Source organism: Oreochromis aureus, linkage group 20 (assembly GCF_013358895.1).
Source record: "Oreochromis aureus strain Israel breed Guangdong linkage group 20, ZZ_aureus, whole genome shotgun sequence".
Classification (NCBI taxonomy): domain Eukaryota; kingdom Metazoa; phylum Chordata; class Actinopteri; order Cichliformes; family Cichlidae; genus Oreochromis; species Oreochromis aureus.
The window spans coordinates 25,321,628-25,341,358 of NC_052961.1; the positions used below are offsets into that span (position 1 = coordinate 25,321,628).

Consider the following 19,731-nt stretch of genomic DNA (forward strand, 5'->3'; position numbering starts at 1 on the left):
CAAGCAGAGTAGCCCGTACTTTTGGCCAACTGTCAGCATTTCAGGTCAAACAAGCATTTGGAAGCATTTTCTGTAATCTTAATCTTAAATAGAATCAATCTTAATAGATCTCAATCTTAATCTTGTAATAGAATCAATCCTTTTCAAAAGGGCGATTTTTCTTGTCTTTGCTTTTGTGTCATGTCGTTCTGTCTCGTGTCTGAGCCACTTGTTTTCTGTAGAAACAATTTGCTGTTTGTTTGTGTTGTCAGGGTGGTAGGTTTCCATCACCGCAAATCTGGCACTGGCTCGAAGTCGGTGTGTGTGCGTTTGAAAGAGTGACTATGGTTATTTAGTGGGAACCATGTCTCGGTTGTGCCAACAGACTTTTTAACTTGTTAAGGCTAATCACCAAGGTAATTACTTTTAATTAGGCTCATTAATCATTATACTTGTCAGTGAGTTTTACTGTGTGTGTGTTTGTGCGTGTGTGTGTCTGTGTGTGGGAGGAGGTCTTGGTTGTGGACTTGGAAATGCAAATGAAAGCGTCCCTGTGGGTGTTTTTTGAGGAATGCTTAGGAAGCTTGGAATATCAGGCCCACTGTTACAGGCCAGTCAATCACTGTACAATGGGAGCAAGAGTTTGGTTTGCATTGCTGGTAAAATGTCAGACTGTTTAACTGTGTGATGCTGGACACCACCAGGGCTGCCCTATGCTGTAATATTTCTTCACAACGTATTTCAGGTAGCTAGGTAACATGGTCCTTCAGTCTTCTGTGCAACTCATTCATTTCTACGTAACTCCTCTTGTCATGCTCTCTCTTCTTTCCCTCTGTGTGTGTGCGTTTATTTATTTATTTCCTTCATTTCTCACCTTTGCTTGGGATAATGAACTCACCTGTGGCAATCCTCCGACTGACTGCCTGCTATTTCAGATGCAGGAAAACCCCTCAGTTGATGCCTGATTGTTGAACTGGCAACAGTGGTGTTGGCTTCATTGTCAGTACTGCTGTATGCTCCGGTTTGTTGTTGCCTTACCTTTGTCTCTTCTCTGCGCAGGAATTGTGGCTGTGTCTTGTTGAGTTACTAAGAGAGAGATTTTCCCGTGTTAAGGGATAATCTCTGCCATAGACCCAATAACCCATTACGTTAGCATTAAAAGCGTAGAGGCACAGGTTGGAAGAGGCCAAACAACCTTTGGTGGTGTGAACTCGTTATAGGAGCTTGCATCCAAACCACTAAAAGGTCAAACTCCTGTCAGGCTAGCTGAGTTTTGTCACTTACTGCTCTGGCTTCTTCTGTTAAGTCTGACACCGTCTTTCAGCAGTTTTCTTTTAGGGATGTTCCAGCCTAACCATCATTTCCCAGCACTGTCTTGTGGGAGGCCTTGATTGAGCCAAGCAGAGGAACCAGACCAAGTGGAAGCCCTGCTATTTATTTACCCCTTCGTAAACGCCTGCAGCTGTGAAGACTACCAGTCTTCCAGTGCAGCATGTGTTCAGCCTTCATGACAAGGATAGCTTGACTTCAGGGTTTCACCCAAAGAATAATGAACTACCTGAACACGCAAATCAAGCATTAGAGGCACATCCTCCAACGGATCCACCTAAAGCTCTCATCTTCACTAGCCTGAGTCACTGATAGAAGATAGGATGGATCCATGATTTCATGTTATTTACACCAAATTTTGACCCTACCATCTGAATGTCACAGCCGAACTTAACATCATCAGACTTATGTTGCATAATTTTAGTGAGCTTGTGTGAACTGTAGCCTCAGTTTCCTGTCCTTAGCTGACAGGCATGGCACCTGGTGCGGTCTTCTGCTGCTGCAGCTCATCTGCTTCAAGTTTCCATGTGTTGTGTGTTCAAAGATGCTCTGCTGCATATCTTGGCTGTAACAAGTCTTTCTCTGACCATTTTCATTAAAAGCTGAAATACTCAGATCTGACCGTCTGGCACTATCTGCCAGATTTAGCTCTGAACTTCAGCAGATTATCTTGGACATATTTACATAACCAGATGCGTTGAGTTGCTGCCATGTGACTAACTGATGATCTGTGTTAACAACCAGCTGAACATGTGTACCTAACAAAGTGGCTTGTGAGCATACTGTTTGCTTTTTGTTTTTGTTTACTTTATCTGTAATCCTTGAAGTTGAAGTTCTGTTTATCCTCAGATTTCCAAAGAGTTATGTTTATATTAACTCAATTTATTAGATATTTTTTCTAAAAGTAATTTGTTTTTTCAAATTTACAAATAAAAATTTTAATGGAGGAATCTCGGCAGCACACATCCTAAGCATAGTATTATATTTGAAGAATGTAAGTTGTCATCAGATTCATCAGAATGTATTGTCATAATATTTAAGATTTCAAAGTTGAAAAGTTTTTTTCAGTTTTGCATAGGTGTCATCCTGTAATGACAAAAAGAGATTTTATTAAGTAGCACACAACTTTGTGTCTCTCTCTTGTTTGTGAAAGTATGAAAGGCTTAAAGTAAAAGGTTATCCAGGTTTACAATTAATGAGGTACTCAATATTCTAAACTCAGTTTGATGTTTTTTAATATAAAAATTTTAGTAGATACAACATGATTTTACTGCTGCAATTACTTTACACTATATTAAAGCCTTCAACAGAACCAGACACAGTGATCACATGATCATAATAATGTTAATGTATTAATAAAGATTATCTTAACATTATACTTCTGAAGACCGTAAAGTTGGGCAGCACGGTGGTGCAGTGATAAGCACTGATTCCTCACAGCACGAAGGTTCTTAGTTCAAGTCTGCTACCAGGCTGGGGTCTTTCTCCAGGTACTCTAGCTTTCACCCACAGTCTGAAGACATGCAGTGAGTGGGGTTAGGTTAATTGCTGATTTTTAATTGTCCGTGAGTGAGAGTATGAATGGCGACAGACTGGTGACCCTTCCAGAGTTTACCCTGCCTCTTGCCCTAAGACAGCTCCAGACCCCCACCCCCACCCCCACCCCCCAACTCTGAAACTGATAACAGAGTGGAGGATCTAAGGAAGCAAAGTTGATAAGCTTAAAAGAAAACGTAATTTTTTGCAAGGTGGGAAGTTTCTGAAATTTTGTGTCTCTGGATGTTTCCCAGTACTGAAGTGCAGTGTCTTTGTGTACTCTCTGCTCTCTCAATACAAGCTGCCATGGATATATCCATTTGCTACACTGTTGCAAGTCCAAAAATTTTCCAATATATTTAAATATTTCTCCATTAACACTACAGAGTTGTGTCTTATATCCGCTGCCTTACTTTTAGATCAAAATATTGTTTTTTATTATTATTTAAAATATGTTATGAGATCACTAATGTACAGGATTCAGCTCTTTTTAGTATGGAATGACATGGGAACGCCTTCTCTATACTTATTTATTGGTGTGACAAATTGAATGAAAACATAGTGAATATAGAGGGCATTAGTTTGCATGTGTGTAGGAGTCTCAGTGATATCATGTTTCCTGCAGAGGTCACTGTGTGCCAGCTTCCATTCTTTCCATCATGATGCACTCTGTATAGCTATATATGAAAATACAGTTCTTTGTAAAAGTACTGAGTCACCCCTTCTTTTATATTTTTCTGGGAAAATGGGAAACAGGTGCAGCGATTTATTGAAACATGAAAGTATAAATGGAATAATAGTATATGAGTAAAAAACAGAGCTTGGATAGCTCTAACAAGCTTGAAAGTTAATATTTGCTGTATAGGTTTCTTGTAATTTCTTTAAGTAGTCTTCAGGAATCATTTTTCAGGCGTCTCAAAGGACATTTAAAGCTCTTCTTTGGATCTTTCCTCCTTTTGTTCTGTTCTCTGTTGAGCTGATCCCACACTGCTTCAATAATGTTGAGGTCCAATCCATGACTGATAGTGTTCAATTGTGTGTTTTTTGCATCTAGGTATGCTTTTACTGCATTGGCAGTGCATTTGGGAGCATTGCCATGATAAAATATGAAGCTGTTTCCAATCAAACAGTATCCAGATGGTATGCACCGTGTTGCATGGTGGATCAAAATCTGACGGCACTTTTCTTCAATTTTGACAAGATCTCCAACACCACTGGCTGAAATGCAGCCCGGAACCGCAGAGCCACAGTGCCTCCACCACGTTTTATGAATGGCTGTAGACAGTCACCATTGTACCTTCTCCTGACCTCCTCAGTACATCCTGATGATGACTTGAACCAAAAATTTCAAATGTGGATTAATCACTCCATAAAACCTGTTGCCACTTTTTTTCAGTTCAGTACTTGTGTAATCTGGAGTACTTAAGCAGAGGTGGCAAAAGTACAGAAATTCTGTATTTAAGTAGTACAGATACTTGCATTTAAAAATACTCCAGTAAAAGCCGAAGTACTGATTAAACTTATTTACTCGAGTACAAGTGAAAAAGTAAAGGCTCTGAAACGTACTCAAAGTAAGAAACTAAAGGACAATTCTACTAACCCTTTTCTTCTGCTATTTTAATATAATAATAAATTAATATATAATACAAGAAGAAGAAAAACAAGCTACACAAATGTGATCTGTGGTATTTTGTGCACAGCTGTATGAACACAAGTTGTGTTCATTATTGACTGATTTATCACTAAAAATCTCTGCAAATCTATCAGCTCACTTTTTTGGAAAAAAAAAAGTCTTGATATCCTGTGTCTGCGTACAGAGCAGGGGCAAACCTCTAGGATCAAACCTTTTGGGAGGGCTCAGCCGCTGATCAAACAGTCATGTTTACATTGCCTTGCAAAAATTATTAGTGGAATATGTTGTTTGCAAAAAATATTCAATCCTTTTCACATTTACACACCTTAAATCAATTAAGTACACATTAAAATGTGACTTTTAACAGCAACCTAATTGTCAATTAGTACCCATTGTGGTGTCTAAGAATAAATAATCACAGTTTTCAATATAAAACAAAAATTTTAAAGTGGGCAGTTTAGTTATAAAATCTAAGGGAAAGCTTCAGTAATGTGACCACAGTTTTCCAAATTGAAGGAATTGTTTGTAGCGAACCAGATAAACAGAGAAAGGTGCACAGTGTTTATTTTCAGTCTCTTAACCACACAAAGGCAGTACATTTTACCTAAAGCGATTAAAAACTCGCACTTCTACTCTATGCATCTGGACATAATGCTAACTAATTGCTTTTACATTAAAGTTTTCATTAAAGCTTTTTACTCACTGCAGTAACTAGAGTAGTTTTAGAAAATTGTCTTCATTCATTGTTTTTCTCCATCTGTCTTAGATTCCCTCTGGTGTGCCCAAAGAAAACAATCCTTCTCTCTGGGAAAGAACAACTCACTTATGGATGTTCACCTGTCTGCCTTTGGCTGCAACACCTTCTCTTGTGTAATAAAACTTCTAAACCTGGTTCCCTTCTCACTGTCTGCCTGTGGCTCCAAAAACCTGTGCTGGTTTTGACTTTTGCAATGAATTAAACTTGATGTTTCTACCAGCTATTTTTGTGCAAAGCTACCTGAACCTTGTGCTATGTTAATGTAATAATAAATTCATATTAAAAAATCAGAATACAAACTTTACATCTTTAAATTTTAATTGCAATAAAGTTACTCAGCTTGAATCAGTTAAATAGATCATCAGCAGAAAAAAAGAAGAAAACTTTTTAAAAAAATCATCTATTTTCTGTTGCCAAAACGGTAGAGGGTGACTTTGCCTTTAAACAGAAAATGAGCAGGGAAGGGGTTAACGTGGGATTCAGCATGTGGGGTAACTCTAATATCGCTCGTACTGGCTTGAGGAGTTAGTTGAAGGTTTAAATTTCCAGTTTTTCATATAGCACTGAGCAGTCCTTGCCTTATAAATATGATCTATCCCGTCTTTCTTATCTTTCTCCATCTTGAAGTGAAGTTTGCTCTCTTTTTTTCTTTCCCTGTGAAAAACAGCAGCTGGACCTTTAGCTAGCAACACACTGTGCGACAAACTGCACGCAAAGTTTGTGTTTGCTGATGTTTGTTAAGCTGATAGAAACGCTGCATTTGAAATTGCCTGCTACTTAAAACATTACTCCCTTTATGCTTCTCACTCCAATTATGTAGTGCTAGCTAGATCCTGAAGTATGGCAACTGCAATTGATGAACATCTGCACTCATCACAGTGTTCTGCTAAAAAACATAAAAACACTTTAACCCCTTACTGTGTCACTTGATTTTGAATCTTTGACCTCCTTAAATGCGACATCCCCTGGTGATTAAAACATGAATAGCACTGCCTTTCATGTGTTACTCAGGCTCAGACTGGTTTGATATATGAAGGCCCACAATGACATGAAAAAACAACTTGAATCAACTGTTTTAAACCAAAAGCCTGTTTTGAAGTAGTAGAAAGTACAGATATTTGTTTAAAAATATAAGGAGTGAAGGTAAAAAGCTGTCCAAAAATAAATACTCAAGTAAAGTACAAATACCTGAACATTTTAGTTAAGTAGAGTGATGAAGTACTTGTACTTAAGAAATAATCTAGCAAAGACCTGACAAAAGACCTGCGAGATCCATCTGGCCTTTCAGTAGCTTCAACTGCTGTTCACTGAAGCCTCATCAGAAGACCAGTTTCCTCAAAACGTTTAAAGACACACTCCACAGCATGCTATGATATGCTAAGCTTTCACCTAATAGCTCTTTGGGAATCATGTTGTTGCTGTAAAAATACTGTTTTATGTCACTTAAACTGTCCTATCTTTGACATTGTTTGTGGATTTAACTAAATGAGAACAAATGATGACATTTTTAATAGGCTGCTGGTAACAAATTTTAGCAAAAAGTTGTCTACTACGTGTTAACAGGTCATTGGCTTATACCTTTTGTTAACTAGAGAACGACCCAGAGCCAATGATTGAGACAGATACATACAGATCGGTACAGTTAGAAACATACAGTGTACATACACATGCACGTAATTTTACATCTTACATAATTTAGTACTGACCACTGCACCCTACAATGGTTCCTCTGTTTAACAGGACAAGTAACTGTGTGTATGTTTAATCCAAGTTCTTATCATTAAACCCATGTTGCTTCATTAGTGAACCAACAATTGACTTCTTTTCTTTCAAAATATCCTCACTCTTTAATCTCAACCCTGACTCAACATACGAGTCAGGGAACACATAAATAGGAACAGAGTGGTAAATGGTAACCAGTAAAATCAGTATACCTCAATTATAACTCCACAGAGCACTGCAGACCCATTTTAACACTTGCAGAATAATGCAGCTCATTGAAAGCACTGGGGAACTAATGGGTTGCCAGTTTGAGTAATATGGACCCAATTTGGCTTCCTATGTGTTTATGACTGGTGACCGCATACTCCATTTGTGTGTGTAAGCGTCTGAAAACTTGAACATATGTGAATGTTTTTCATGTGTAAAGGAATGGTCGTGGTCTTGCTCGTTTCTTTGTGTGTGCTGTGTTGTAAGTCCCAGTGTGCATGTGCGTCCCTGTTCCCATTGCTAAGCGGCCTGCCGTGACGATCTTAGGATGAATGTGGGTCTTCATGGCAAAGATGTAGATGCTGTTAAACAGTTAAATAGGGAGAGGAACAAAAAGAGAGGTCAACCATCCAAAGCAGCTGTCTGCTGCTATCTCTACTCTACATGCCTGTGCTAAATGTGTATTTGTGTTTGTTTGCACTAACGCCACTGATTATCTGAACAAGTAACAGTTTTCATCAGCAGTAACAGGCCAGTCAGTGGGCTTAATATTAGTAAGACAACAATTAGCAACTTGTTGTTGGTGTGTTTTTATTGAGTGCTATAGTTCACTTTTTGGCAGCTGGAAATCCAAATGGTGCGTTTCTGCTTCCGATTTCTAGGAATGATTAACAGTGTTAATGTTACACATCTATCAGTTTTACTATATAAAACATCACCATTCAGCCTTTCCAATGTCCAGCCCTGCATGTGGATTCTCAGCTCTACAGCAGTGTAGTCATAGCGACTAGAACAAAAATGATTGTTCTTACACTGCCACCATGTGGTCAAAACACAGATGACACTCCAGTCCTGGTAAATTAAAAGTTGAAATAAACTAAATTTAATAAAAGATTGATCTAAATATAAATCACTTGAAAATGTAATATTTATACTTCTTTAACCTGCAAGGAGACTAAAAATCAGTGTTTGAAATTTAGTTGTTTCCTTTTTTCTGTTCTTTAAAATTGTCATCATTTTTATTGGACCATCATTCTGAGGTACTGAGAACCTGTAATTTAATGTTTTTGTAGTTCGAAGTGCATTTAGCTACTATTTTATGTGCAGCTAACTTCCTGTTTTTTCATATTTATGTAACCTGATGAAATCAGTTTATTCTGATAGTTGAACAGGAGTGATTACAAGCAAATCTGGAAGTAACTGCATATTTTTATTGTGTTAATGAAAAAAAACTTGACAAAACATTTCACAAAGACCTGGGAGTATTACAGTGCACCACATTAACTTTGGCCTTCGACCTCTGAACTTTCATCTACAGACCACTCTACACACAGCTGTTCTTTTGCCATTATATACAGAGCTTTGCTTTCCCCCCCGAGACTCACACACGGACACACACAAGCATAAAACAGAAGCACACAATTCACCCACCCTCACACACACACACATACACACAGAAACACACACATACAAGCTTCTCCTTGTGAGCTGTTGAACAGGGGTGCGTCACATGACATGGAATCCAACAGGACCATTTGATTGGAGGACTGTGTGAACATCAAAGACTCTAAGTGGACACTGTCTTTCAGGAAGAGCTTCTCCATTGGCTGTAATGTACAAAATTGTTGGGGATGAGTAATTTTAAGCAAAACACGAACAACACAGATGTAAATCTACATGTATAGGAAAAATAAAAATCCACCACAACATATCAGCTTATCTTTGCACATAAATACATACGAATAATAATAATAATATTCAACATTGTGCTTTCTTTCTCTCCGTCTCTTTCTTGCCACCACACCATTGTCAAATGCATTAGCCACTAACATTGGTCATGCAATTTCAAGCACAAAACAACAGCTGGGTTAAAAGGAATACTCAGGCAGTTTGACATCACTACTAGTGTTAAAAAAAATGCAGTTTTGTAAGAAGGAAAACCCCTATAGAGGTAATATTAGCACAACTTAAGTAGTTCTGTGATTAAAAAGCAGGCGTTGGCACATGCAGAGACTAACAGCATGCTCCTGCAATGAAAATCAGTTTACTTATTTTAATGCAGTAACCCCTCTCTACCTGGACGTGGTGTCAAAATGCAGAGTGTCCCTTTTACAGGCGTCAGTCGGTTCAGTTCAGTTTAACGAGTTAATTACATCTCTATAAAGAAGGTATATAAATAACAGCAACAATGAATCCAAACATCAAAAGTCCACTCACAGGTCTAGTTTATGCCATGAAACATAAACAGACCACATATTCATCATGAAAAACAGACTGAACGCAAATAAAAAGCATGTTTTATTTTACAAGGCCAGCCAGTTTCACTTTCTTTCATGTGGATAGACTATGATATATTAAAGTATGGTACCACAGGTAGGCTTCACCTAAGCCTGTACACACAATGGACACTAGGGGCAGGGCTACACACACAATGTTAGCACAGACAACCAACAAACAAAGACTTCTATACAGACAGTATACAGCGAGAGATTAGACTAAGACATGAGAAGGAAGACCTTATAGTACTAATTGTCCATTATGTAGGGATGACATCATTAAGCAGCAGAAATCAGTGATACTAATGACCGTATCACCAAACCGAGAAGTGATTAGAACAGTGTATGAAGTCAGAGTTGTTTTTCTTTTCTGTTGCAGTGAAAATGCTTTGTGGTTTTTATTACCGTGCTGGATGAAAAATCTGTGACTCGCTTAATTTAAATCTTTGCATAACTATTTAAAAACAAACAATATATGCAAGAACAGTGTAAAACAAAAGAAGTACCGCTTCGAATACCAAAAAAAAAGAAAAAAAAATCATAGACTCACTCATAAATATCATGCTAATATATATACCGCAACGTAGCCCAGAAACACAGGTTGTCATACTTGGAGTCCACTAACATCTTTCCTCTTCCTCTTCGTCCTGCTTGCCATATTAATGCTCCTCGCCCAAACCAAACCACCATCATTTTGTCTTAATGTTTATGCACAAAACGTTGAAATCAGCAAATTTTTAATCTTCGGAGTGAGGTTTTGGATTATGTCAGAGCTCTTCCTACTGTCTTTCTAGTATTTTTACACATAACAGATACCAGGTTAGTTTTAGACATACTTATTTAGGTCATTATTTGCTTTCAAACTGATTTCTTTGTGCTCCACCTGTGTCTTTGTAATGTAAACATCTTTTTGTCATTTCATGGAATTCAAGTAGATTTTCCTCTACTCTTTCTACAGTGGTTCAAGCCAGTATGTAAAACAATATATGTAATCACATCAGGCCAAATATGCCTGCTCTCTAACTATGACCATCTGCTTTGCATTGTTTCATTTAGTTTGCTGTGACATGCCTCAAATTGCCCGAGGAAACTGCAAAAGATTTTTTTAAAAACAGCAAAATATAACATAACCAGTTTTTCGCTGTGATGAATCCACAGGATGCCAGCTCTTTCTTTTGTGACTGCTTTATGTAATATGCACAAAACATGGAAAAGTGACATTAATATGAGTGCACTTTCTGTGTACACCACAGGAAGTTTCAAATGTTAATTTTTCTTTATTCGCCTGTGCAAATGAACTTAAATAGTAATGTGTTTCCAGTTACTTTTTTGTATGTTCCAGTTCCGTTCGCGTCCCATTGTGCATAAAACAAGAGCCCACACTTTTGCTACGCTGGCATGAAATCTTCAGGGCAGAAAAGCGGTTAGGAGTTAATCCAAAACTTTTGGGCTTACATTTGTTTCTGTGGTTCAGTCCTTTAAAACAGTGTGCACACTGTAACGCACTAGCTACACACATTGTGTAATTGGATTTTTTGAGCTGTGGAAATCCTTTGCTATGAACCCATGACAGGTAAGTGAGTTTATTGCTCACACATAAAGGTGTGTTTACTCCCATGTATCTGCTAGTAAACTCACTAATCTAGTGGAACTATAAAGGGATCGTGCAGAATCAGTTAGAGCAGTAAGGCAGCACATGCAGGGACTGGCCAGTGGGATGAGGACTCAGGGATTGGACTACTATATAGTGGGGGCATCCATAGATAAATATACACAATAGAGGAGGTGCTGTGTGTGTCCGTGTGTGTAAGTGTGTGCGTATGTGGGTCTATCTGTATGCGTGAACACCTCCAGGAGTTCTTGGTTTCTCAGTCTCTGTCGTTCTCCTGCTTTCTTCTTGTTTCAGTCATTCTTTTCTCCCTCCGTTTCTTTCTCCACATCGTTACTCCCCTGCACTGCGTGGCGCACGCGGGTTTGGTTTCCCATCGTGGGTCCGACGGTTTCTCCCCTTCCTTATCTCCTGAAGATGCTTCCATTTCTTATTAGGTGGGCGGACAGCAGGACGCAGAGGTGTGATGTCCTTACCCACCTGGTCATCACCGGTGTTCCTGCGTGCCCAAACCTGCTCGCAAATCTGGTCAACCGTGTTTAGGTTCGGATGGTCCACCAGCTGCATGAAGTCCCGGTACCAAAGCTTTTGATTGGTCATTGGGGGTCCGCCTCCGCTGCGGGGATCTAATCGAACAGGGGCATCGGAGGGTAGATTGGAGACAAATGAAGGTGTGGAAGGTACAAGTTCTAAGGTGATGCCTAGTAAAGTTTGGGTGAAGCCATGCTCCATTGCATGGCACTGGTAGATGCCAATATCTCTTTTCAGGACACGGCGAATCAGAAGACCTCTGTCTGTCTGGAGTATGCGATCATCTAGACGTACCTGGAAGCAAGAAAAATGTGACTTAAATCATGGAGAGAAACAAGACTTTTCAGCACTATTTTGCCAAGTCCAAGCTCTATAGCTCTACAGCTGCAAAGCTGCTGTTTGCTAAAGTAATTATAAATGAAAGAATTTGATTTCTGATCTGATCTGATGATGCAAACACACACAAAACATTTTCATGACCTATAAATGCCACAGTATACTTTAATGAGTTCTCGGTCATCATCTCTGGCCAGTGTCAACCATTCCTCTCACCTCTTCCCGTCGATTCTGTGGATGTTTCTGGAAGGTCCAGGTGACTCTGGCCTGAAGGGATTTGGGGACGCACTCTAAGAAAGTGCTACTTCCCTCTACAGCATACAGCTTCTTCTCTGCAATACGATGCTTATGATGATCTGCAGGGGGCAGCAGAGACAAACACAAAATGAGTCAATGTAGAGCAGCACATGTGCTCGCTAATAACAAAACAGGTCCAGGTTAGAACAAGACCGAGGAAACTGGAAGGATAGGATGGTAAATCCAAAAATGTTACTAGAAAAAAAGAGTATAAAGAGTTATATGATACAAAACAGGGAAGAAAAGAAACCTGGTAGAATGAGACTGTCTGAGGCATCTTCCCTGATCTCTAAATTAAAAAAGCTGATGTTATTCAGTCTTCTGAGCGAATGCATTGATGCATTCAAATTGCAAGAAAATTATGAATCACAAGAGGGTCAACATGAAATATAGGGATATAAACAAAACACCTTCATAGTCACAACATCCTACATGAATACCTGCATGTACTTAAAGGGGTGGAGGAACAGACAGGCAGACATATCGTTTTCTAAAATTAGTGATATGACCTGAATCTTAACCACAGCCATAAAATTGCACAAAAGTACTCAAGGACTTAAAAGTCAGCCTACATCAAGGCCAGAGGTGGGGAGAGGATTACACAGATTACTGGTGAAACAATGGTCTACAAACTGCCAAACAGACTCCTGATCAGCATTTTATGGTACTTTGGGGTAGTGCCGATCTCATCACAGACAATTACTCTGACCTTCATTAGTTTTACACAACACAGCTTGCATGCCACATGATGTAATCGCATTACTCAGGAGCTCCTTCAGTTTGAGCGATTAGCCTGATTCAGTTTTGTGGCAGCAAGACAGATAGCAACAAAATGCTGGTATTGTGGTCTGAGCGGACAGAGGTCACCAGGGGTGAAAGCGGGGGATATTTTACATTATTTGGCATAAGGACTGTAAAATGTCAGATGGCAAGCTTCTCAATGAGTCCAAGAAGGATCAGACCAAGGCTCTGTTTTTAATACTTCAATATAATTGTGTCTATGAAGCCGAATGCAGCTACTACAGCTTGCATAGTTAAGTCTCAACAAATAGGATTAACACCAGTTTTCCTAACATGCCTACAAGGCACAAAAACCATTGTTGTAGATATGGAAATGGTGAAATAATTGTACCTCCTGAGCAAAGAGTGTTCGGGTCTCCATTTCTTACATCCTGGCGGCGAAAACGTCTGTAACAAGTTTGACATTTTAGTTTAAGAAAAGGAATGTTTTATTGCACGACAGTATTTGCAAATTCACTTTTTTCTTTTAAGTAAAGATAATCTGTTATAGGCCATGTTAATGTCAAAGACCTCTTTGTGTTTGGCAGGTAGCGAGTACAGGAAGTTCCATCCCAGGCACAATACGGGTCTCTGGCCAGGCAACACTCAGCGCAAGCCTTCCCGTATACACTGCAGCGGTGAAGTGGAATCTGGGCAAGGCCTGTGTCAGAGCCGACATACAGCTGTTGCTGCGAAAACAAAGCAAGTAAAGAGAAGCATTTAAAACATGCTTTATTCTGAAACAGCTCAAAAGCTTATGTGCCAGAAATACCATCCATGTGTCCATTATGGCAATTTATGTTGGCTCTCTTTGGTTATATTGTACATTATCCATCATCACCATTCTGATTTAGTACAGCCTCACATACTATATTGCTCTTTTGGGGCATATAAATATATTGCTGTGCAGATAAACAGGTCGATTAATTTCGAAGTCTAGATACGTCAACCATTTCCACTGTGAAGAGGAATTAATAGACTAAAGATAATACAGTGCTTCACTGTTTGATATACTCTTAAAAACATAATTTCAGGGCTTTAAAGAATTAAACAAACATACCCGTTTTGAGGAGATCTGCATGTTGATGATAGACGAGGCGTCCTGAGAAGGAGAAGAGATGTACCAAACTAAATAACATACTTTGTAGTTTTGACCAAAATTATTGGTATGTAGCTAGATTTTATTTATATAGCACCAAATCAAAACTTCAAGGTGCTTTATATCGTAAGGTAAATATACTGCAATAATACAATATACAATGGATGTACACATGCATATGTATATAATGTTCTTTCAAACTATCCTTTGTTTTCCTCTTTAGGTCATGTCCAGGGAGTACAGTACAGTAAATAAAAGGCATGCAAGTTTGAATGATCCATTAATTTCAACACTTCATTGAGATTTAATGGTTGTAAGAATACAACATGCCATAATGACTAAAGGTACTAAATAAATGTACTTTCATGTATTGTTGTTAGCACAGTATTCTTACTTTGAAAACCTCCAACTCCTCCAGTAAAAGTTCCTCCATGTTGTTCCAGCTCTCCTTGGGGACACTGATCACCTTTAGTACTGTCCCTTTATCTGAAATTACACACACATAACCGCTTAATAACTAATTTCATCATTTTCCTGTTTAACCCTGGAGTTAGAAATGAACACTGCTCATTCACCTGTGCCAATAAACATGACGTCGTACTGTCCGTCAGCAGCATTGACTCTGTCCACAGCGATCTGTGTAAAGCTGTAGTCCACATTGGTCCTGATGAAGATGGGCCTTCGGTTCATAGGGTAGACCGGGTTGTACATTAGAGGGTGGTGACGCGCGAACTGAATCACATCATCTGGGAAACCCTTTGTTGACTCAAAGCTGCCGAATGTCTTGCTGGGGCACTAAAGAAGGGCAGGAAAAATCAAATTAGTATTTTGGGAACTAAAAACGTTTACATTGAGGTCAGGGCACTTTGCTGAACATCAGTGGGGATACAAATAAAAAGAGGATTTTAAAAAACTACTATTACTGTGAAACTACTGTGAGTACACATTTTCTCTCAGGACCTGAATGTGTGAACGTGCATGCATGCGGCTGCTGTAAAGCAAAAAACAGCTGACTCTGAGTCAGTGCTCTCCTATTTACTATGTTTGGACTCGGCCATTGCACAATGACTGATATTTGATGAGTAAACTTGTTTTGTCTTTCTGGATGTAAACTGAAATTAAATGCCAAACTTCTCAGCACTTTAGCTGACCTGAAGTACACAAAGCACAGTTCAGCAGGCCGCAGAGAGGTGATTATGGTGTGATGGGTCTCAAGGACTTAAAAGAGATTTACACCAGGTCAGAGTCCAGCCACTCTCTTTAATTAAAATTCCAGTCCTGGATTTTCTAAATGCTGAAAACTCAATTTAGCATCATGCAGCGTCTATTCTCAAACAATTTAATGTTTTTCTTTATACTAATTTGCACTATATTGAGTCACACTGGGGTTTTTTTTGTGGGTTATGCATTTTAAATCAGAATCTGCAGTATGTGCACTTTTTGCATAAATGTACTTGTAAGCATGATCGCGTTCTTAAAATCTGATTTGTTCTGCTAATTTTACAATCCAGCGAGGTAATGATGGCGTGAGGGAGGGTTTTCTGTAGGCCAAATACAATTAGTATTCTGCATTCATACAATAGGGATTGTTCTCCAGCAGCAGTAACAGCTGAAGCTCTGCATAACAAATCCTGCTGATGCTACACTTGTGTGCTTAGCTGAATGTAAAGGCCCATAATGAGCACATATTGATTGAAAGGAAAGGGGGGGTTGGAAGAAAACAATATTTAATAGTGAATACTGCCTCAATGTGACTATGAGGCCATTTTTTACAACTTTTTTGTTTTGTTTTGATTTTTAGTTTGAGGCAACCAATTCGACACTGAAGACATACTAAAGAATATTCCACTGTATGTGATGGTCTAACATTATTAATTTATTGGGTCATTATATCTATGGCAATGTGTTAAATATTATAGGATGCATATATGTTTTGTACTTAAAATCAGATTTTAACTGCAAAGTAATAAGTAAACATTAACGTAATCAAAAATACACACTTCCATCTGAAAAGTAGCAAGTAAAGGTTTCCCACAATCATGCAAATATGTGCACATTTACTTGATCAGCCAACATTGCACTGCTGGAAACTCTAGATACTGTGACGCTGATGTGCTTTTATGATTACTGACATACCATTCCGGGGCGGGGATAGGGCACTTTTCCCTGGAAGGGGACCCACTGGTAGTTGGGCCCCTCTTTGTGAGCAAATGGCCCCAGGAAGGCCCTCCGGATATCATTCATGGTGTAGAGACACACAGCTGAGCCTTTAAATACACTGCTGCTGGTGGACAGAGGGAGTTGGGTTAGATGCAACAAAAACACACAAAATACACACAAATGTCTCTCCTCACACACAGACATGCACAAACACACACACACGTAATATAAACAGATTCTGACCTGGAAGTAGAGAAGACGGTGTAAACCAGAGGGTTCTTTCTGTCCCTCGTCTGCAGCAGGAAAACATCGCCTAAGGGTGGACGGACATGCACACGCACACACTGGTCAGGTGGCAGTAGACTAGCAGTCAAAGGTTGAGTGAAAGATAAACAAAACCCTTTGGCCATGTCTAAGTACTTTAACGAGACATGTTACTGATAACTGAGGGTCATGACACGGAACAAAATCCACCGCAGGTTCATGCAGCTTATAAAAATCTTTTAAACAAACTGAGTTTCATTAAGTTTTTGTTTCACTTCTCAAGCTTGAGATCTCCATAATAAACAAGAGCATATTTCTAAGTCTTGATCCACAAAATGTACTTCAATGAAATTCCTGCTTCATTTAACTTCTGAAGACATAACATGGTGCACATATTTTAATAGAACAAAAACTTCAGATGAACAGTTATTTATTTTTACATGGATATATTTGGAAAAAACCAAGGTCAAGACAAGAGTTCATGACTAAATTTGATGGACAGATGTGGCCAAAAGGTAATTTAGACTTTAGCCTAAACCACTTACTTTTCCTTTCACTATGTCATGAGATAAGCACAAAGACAGATCATATTATAGCCCACAGATACGGACTAGAAAGCTCTATAAGAAACATCTTGAGAGCCGAAACTCGTGCAGCTGCTCAGCAAACCACATGACTGCAGGTTTGGGGAGACGTTGCATAACAACAAATAGCTCATTCTTTTAAATATATATTTCAGTAATAATTTTATTAATACCTATAAGTAATTTATCATTTTGGTAATAGTAAATCCTTAATTCCAGATAGACTTAAACAAACCAAAAGCAACTTGTTTTTTATTTGAAAGAAATCTCTGGTCATCTCAGGTATAGTTAGCTAAATAACTGGCCTGACATTAACCTCATAAACACGTTGAAAATCCAGTCTCTGCGTGTCTTTTTATTAAACCTAGCTGACTCATTTTAAAAGTGAAAACCCCATAAAAAGGGTCTTAAATGCTTTATTGATTATATTTTAAGGCACTATTGCTGATTTTAAAAATTACAACAGAAAAGTTCTGAATGTCGACTGTAAATCATGTTTGAATGTCAGGTCTCTGATCAAAACTGAGCTTTCCTGATCTTCACAACAGACTCAGTGTTAGTCTATTCTCTGATGGAATAAAATCCACAACTAGTTTCTGTACTGCGGGTAAATACTAAATTTATTATGAACAGGCCTTATACTATGCCAGTTTAAAAAAAAAAAGCAAGATGAGGAGTGCCAAACTACCACACATCACAGCTATGTCCATTTTGTATTCACAGATAGCTTCTTAGTGTTTCTTTAAAAGGCAAAAAATGTGCGTAACATTGCTCTTGAGATACTCATCAGCTTGACTTGCATTTTATAACTTCTTATGGGTATGGGTCAATACTGGACACTGCTCTGAGGATGGGTTCAAAAAAGGGTCATTTTGTCCAGAGGAACAAACATGATTTACACTTGTCCTCTAAGTCCAAGGATCCCTCATAGAGTCACACTATATTTCACCAGACATTTATTTTATTACAACGGCAAAATGTGGTTAGAAATTGGCATCTATGCTCCAAACTCATAAATATCATCCTGGAGCCAAAGGATAGGGGTTGAAAGACCAGGCAGCAATGCAGGGCAACAGTGGCACTGTCATGTCAGAGGAAGATATGGAAAGTTCTGGAGCTTAAACAGACCACAAAACTGGGAGTGTGTGCTTGGTGTGCAAGGTGTACATGACAGTCTTTAGAAAAGGCTTTAAAAAAATATACACATACATTTATATATATAATGAAAAGCATAACTTCTCAGTGGAAATGGCTCCAGATGTTAGTTGAAGAATCCATATAGGTTTACAGGAAAATTGTGGCTTCTTTGTCATTTGATATGCTTTATAAATTTAGTCTCACTTCTGGATTTTATCTCCTGAAAACACATTTAGGTTTTTGTCATATGAAGAGTTACCAGAGACGAGCCTCTAACTTTCTCTAAACCCACAGCAAAAACACTGGCTTCTGATCAGGCCAGAATCTATTACCAATTAATCTGTCACTCATGCTTGCTCCAAGTCTGCAGGAATGTTAGACTGAATGGTAATCTACAATTGAGGTCAGAAATCTTTTTTTATTTTTTTATTATGCTTTCCAGGACCTTTTCTCCATTTGCCCACAGAATGTCCTTCTGGATAAAAATCCAAGATGGAAAATCAGCACTTTTTTTTTTTTTTGCTTTTCTGTTCTCTGTCTACTGAAAAGTGAGACTACCAGATTATAATGCAAAATATCTTAGAAGTGGTGACAGGAAAAACAAAACGTTGACCAAATTCTTTTGGTGAAAGTGGCAAACAATCTAACAGGAGGAGGATGTTGAGTGAAGGCTTTGTTTACTTCATTTATGTTGCATCATACTTTTACTCAGCACAATTTTCATCTTAAAATAGTTCACACAGTACAGTACTTGTACTACTGACAGTTTGCCCAGCTGTACTTACGCAGCTCATCGAAGTACGTGTCGCTGCCATCAGCTCCTGGTACCGAGCAGATCAGACGGGTCTTCAGAAATGTTGTCCACTTGTTCACCAGGCTTCGCTGACCGCCCATATCATTCTGATTGGAGAAAAAATAGCCAAGATAAATTTAACAGGATATTTTATTTATATTTGTCAACAATCCAGCTGGACTTGCTGCTGGACTTTACCCTGCACAGCTGTCCGATTCTGGAGTAGGTGGATTTTCCCAACCCTTGAGCCTCAACTGCTGTCTCCCGGAAGAAGAAGAAGACCTTATCGTCATCTGGGTTCTCACTTTCAGGGACCCAGAAGGACCCAACAAACTTTGGTTCTGGTAGAGAAAATCAAAGAAAAAATCAGGCAAAAATGGCCTGTCCTATCAACACAGTGTCATTCTTCATGTAAGTTATCTCAACACATAATCTGATAAATAAAGACAAAAATGCACCATTAAGCCATCTTGAATCATGCTGTTCAGTGCGGATAGAGGGGCGTTTCCCCAGGCTTCTGAAGATGGTGAAGTCCCTTCCCATTAAATCTGTGGCCACGCCTGCATACAGCTCATCACCTAGGAGACAGAATTAGTCAATGACTGTTTGGATAATATATTTGTAGTATGTCAAATCAGCACAATTTCAAGACACAGTCAATGAACATTCTTATTCAGTCATCTCATATTAGTTTGCATGGGT

The 19,731-nt window shown here is 38.7% G+C and overlaps 1 protein-coding gene across 2 annotated transcripts in view; it reads right to left on the reverse strand.

Moving 5' to 3' along the window:
* Positions 1 to 8,352: 8,352 nt before the first annotated feature.
* Positions 8,353 to 19,731, reverse strand: part of sema3b (sema domain, immunoglobulin domain (Ig), short basic domain, secreted, (semaphorin) 3B) — a 69,335-nt gene continuing 57,956 nt past the window's right edge. For both annotated transcript variants that reach the window (XM_031745375.2, XM_039604604.1), the window contains 12 exons: positions 19,488 to 19,607; positions 19,228 to 19,370; positions 19,022 to 19,136; positions 16,495 to 16,564; positions 16,228 to 16,372; positions 14,667 to 14,886; positions 14,486 to 14,577; positions 14,053 to 14,094; positions 13,524 to 13,681; positions 13,345 to 13,400; positions 12,132 to 12,271; positions 8,353 to 11,873 (listed from right to left, as the gene is read on the reverse strand). In XM_031745375.2, coding sequence (XP_031601235.1) covers positions 11,382 to 11,873; positions 12,132 to 12,271; positions 13,345 to 13,400; positions 13,524 to 13,681; positions 14,053 to 14,094; positions 14,486 to 14,577; positions 14,667 to 14,886; positions 16,228 to 16,372; positions 16,495 to 16,564; positions 19,022 to 19,136; positions 19,228 to 19,370; positions 19,488 to 19,607 — 1,793 coding nt within the window. In that variant the 3' untranslated portion in view covers positions 8,353 to 11,381. The remainder of the gene's footprint in view (positions 11,874 to 12,131; positions 12,272 to 13,344; positions 13,401 to 13,523; positions 13,682 to 14,052; positions 14,095 to 14,485; positions 14,578 to 14,666; positions 14,887 to 16,227; positions 16,373 to 16,494; positions 16,565 to 19,021; positions 19,137 to 19,227; positions 19,371 to 19,487; positions 19,608 to 19,731) is intronic.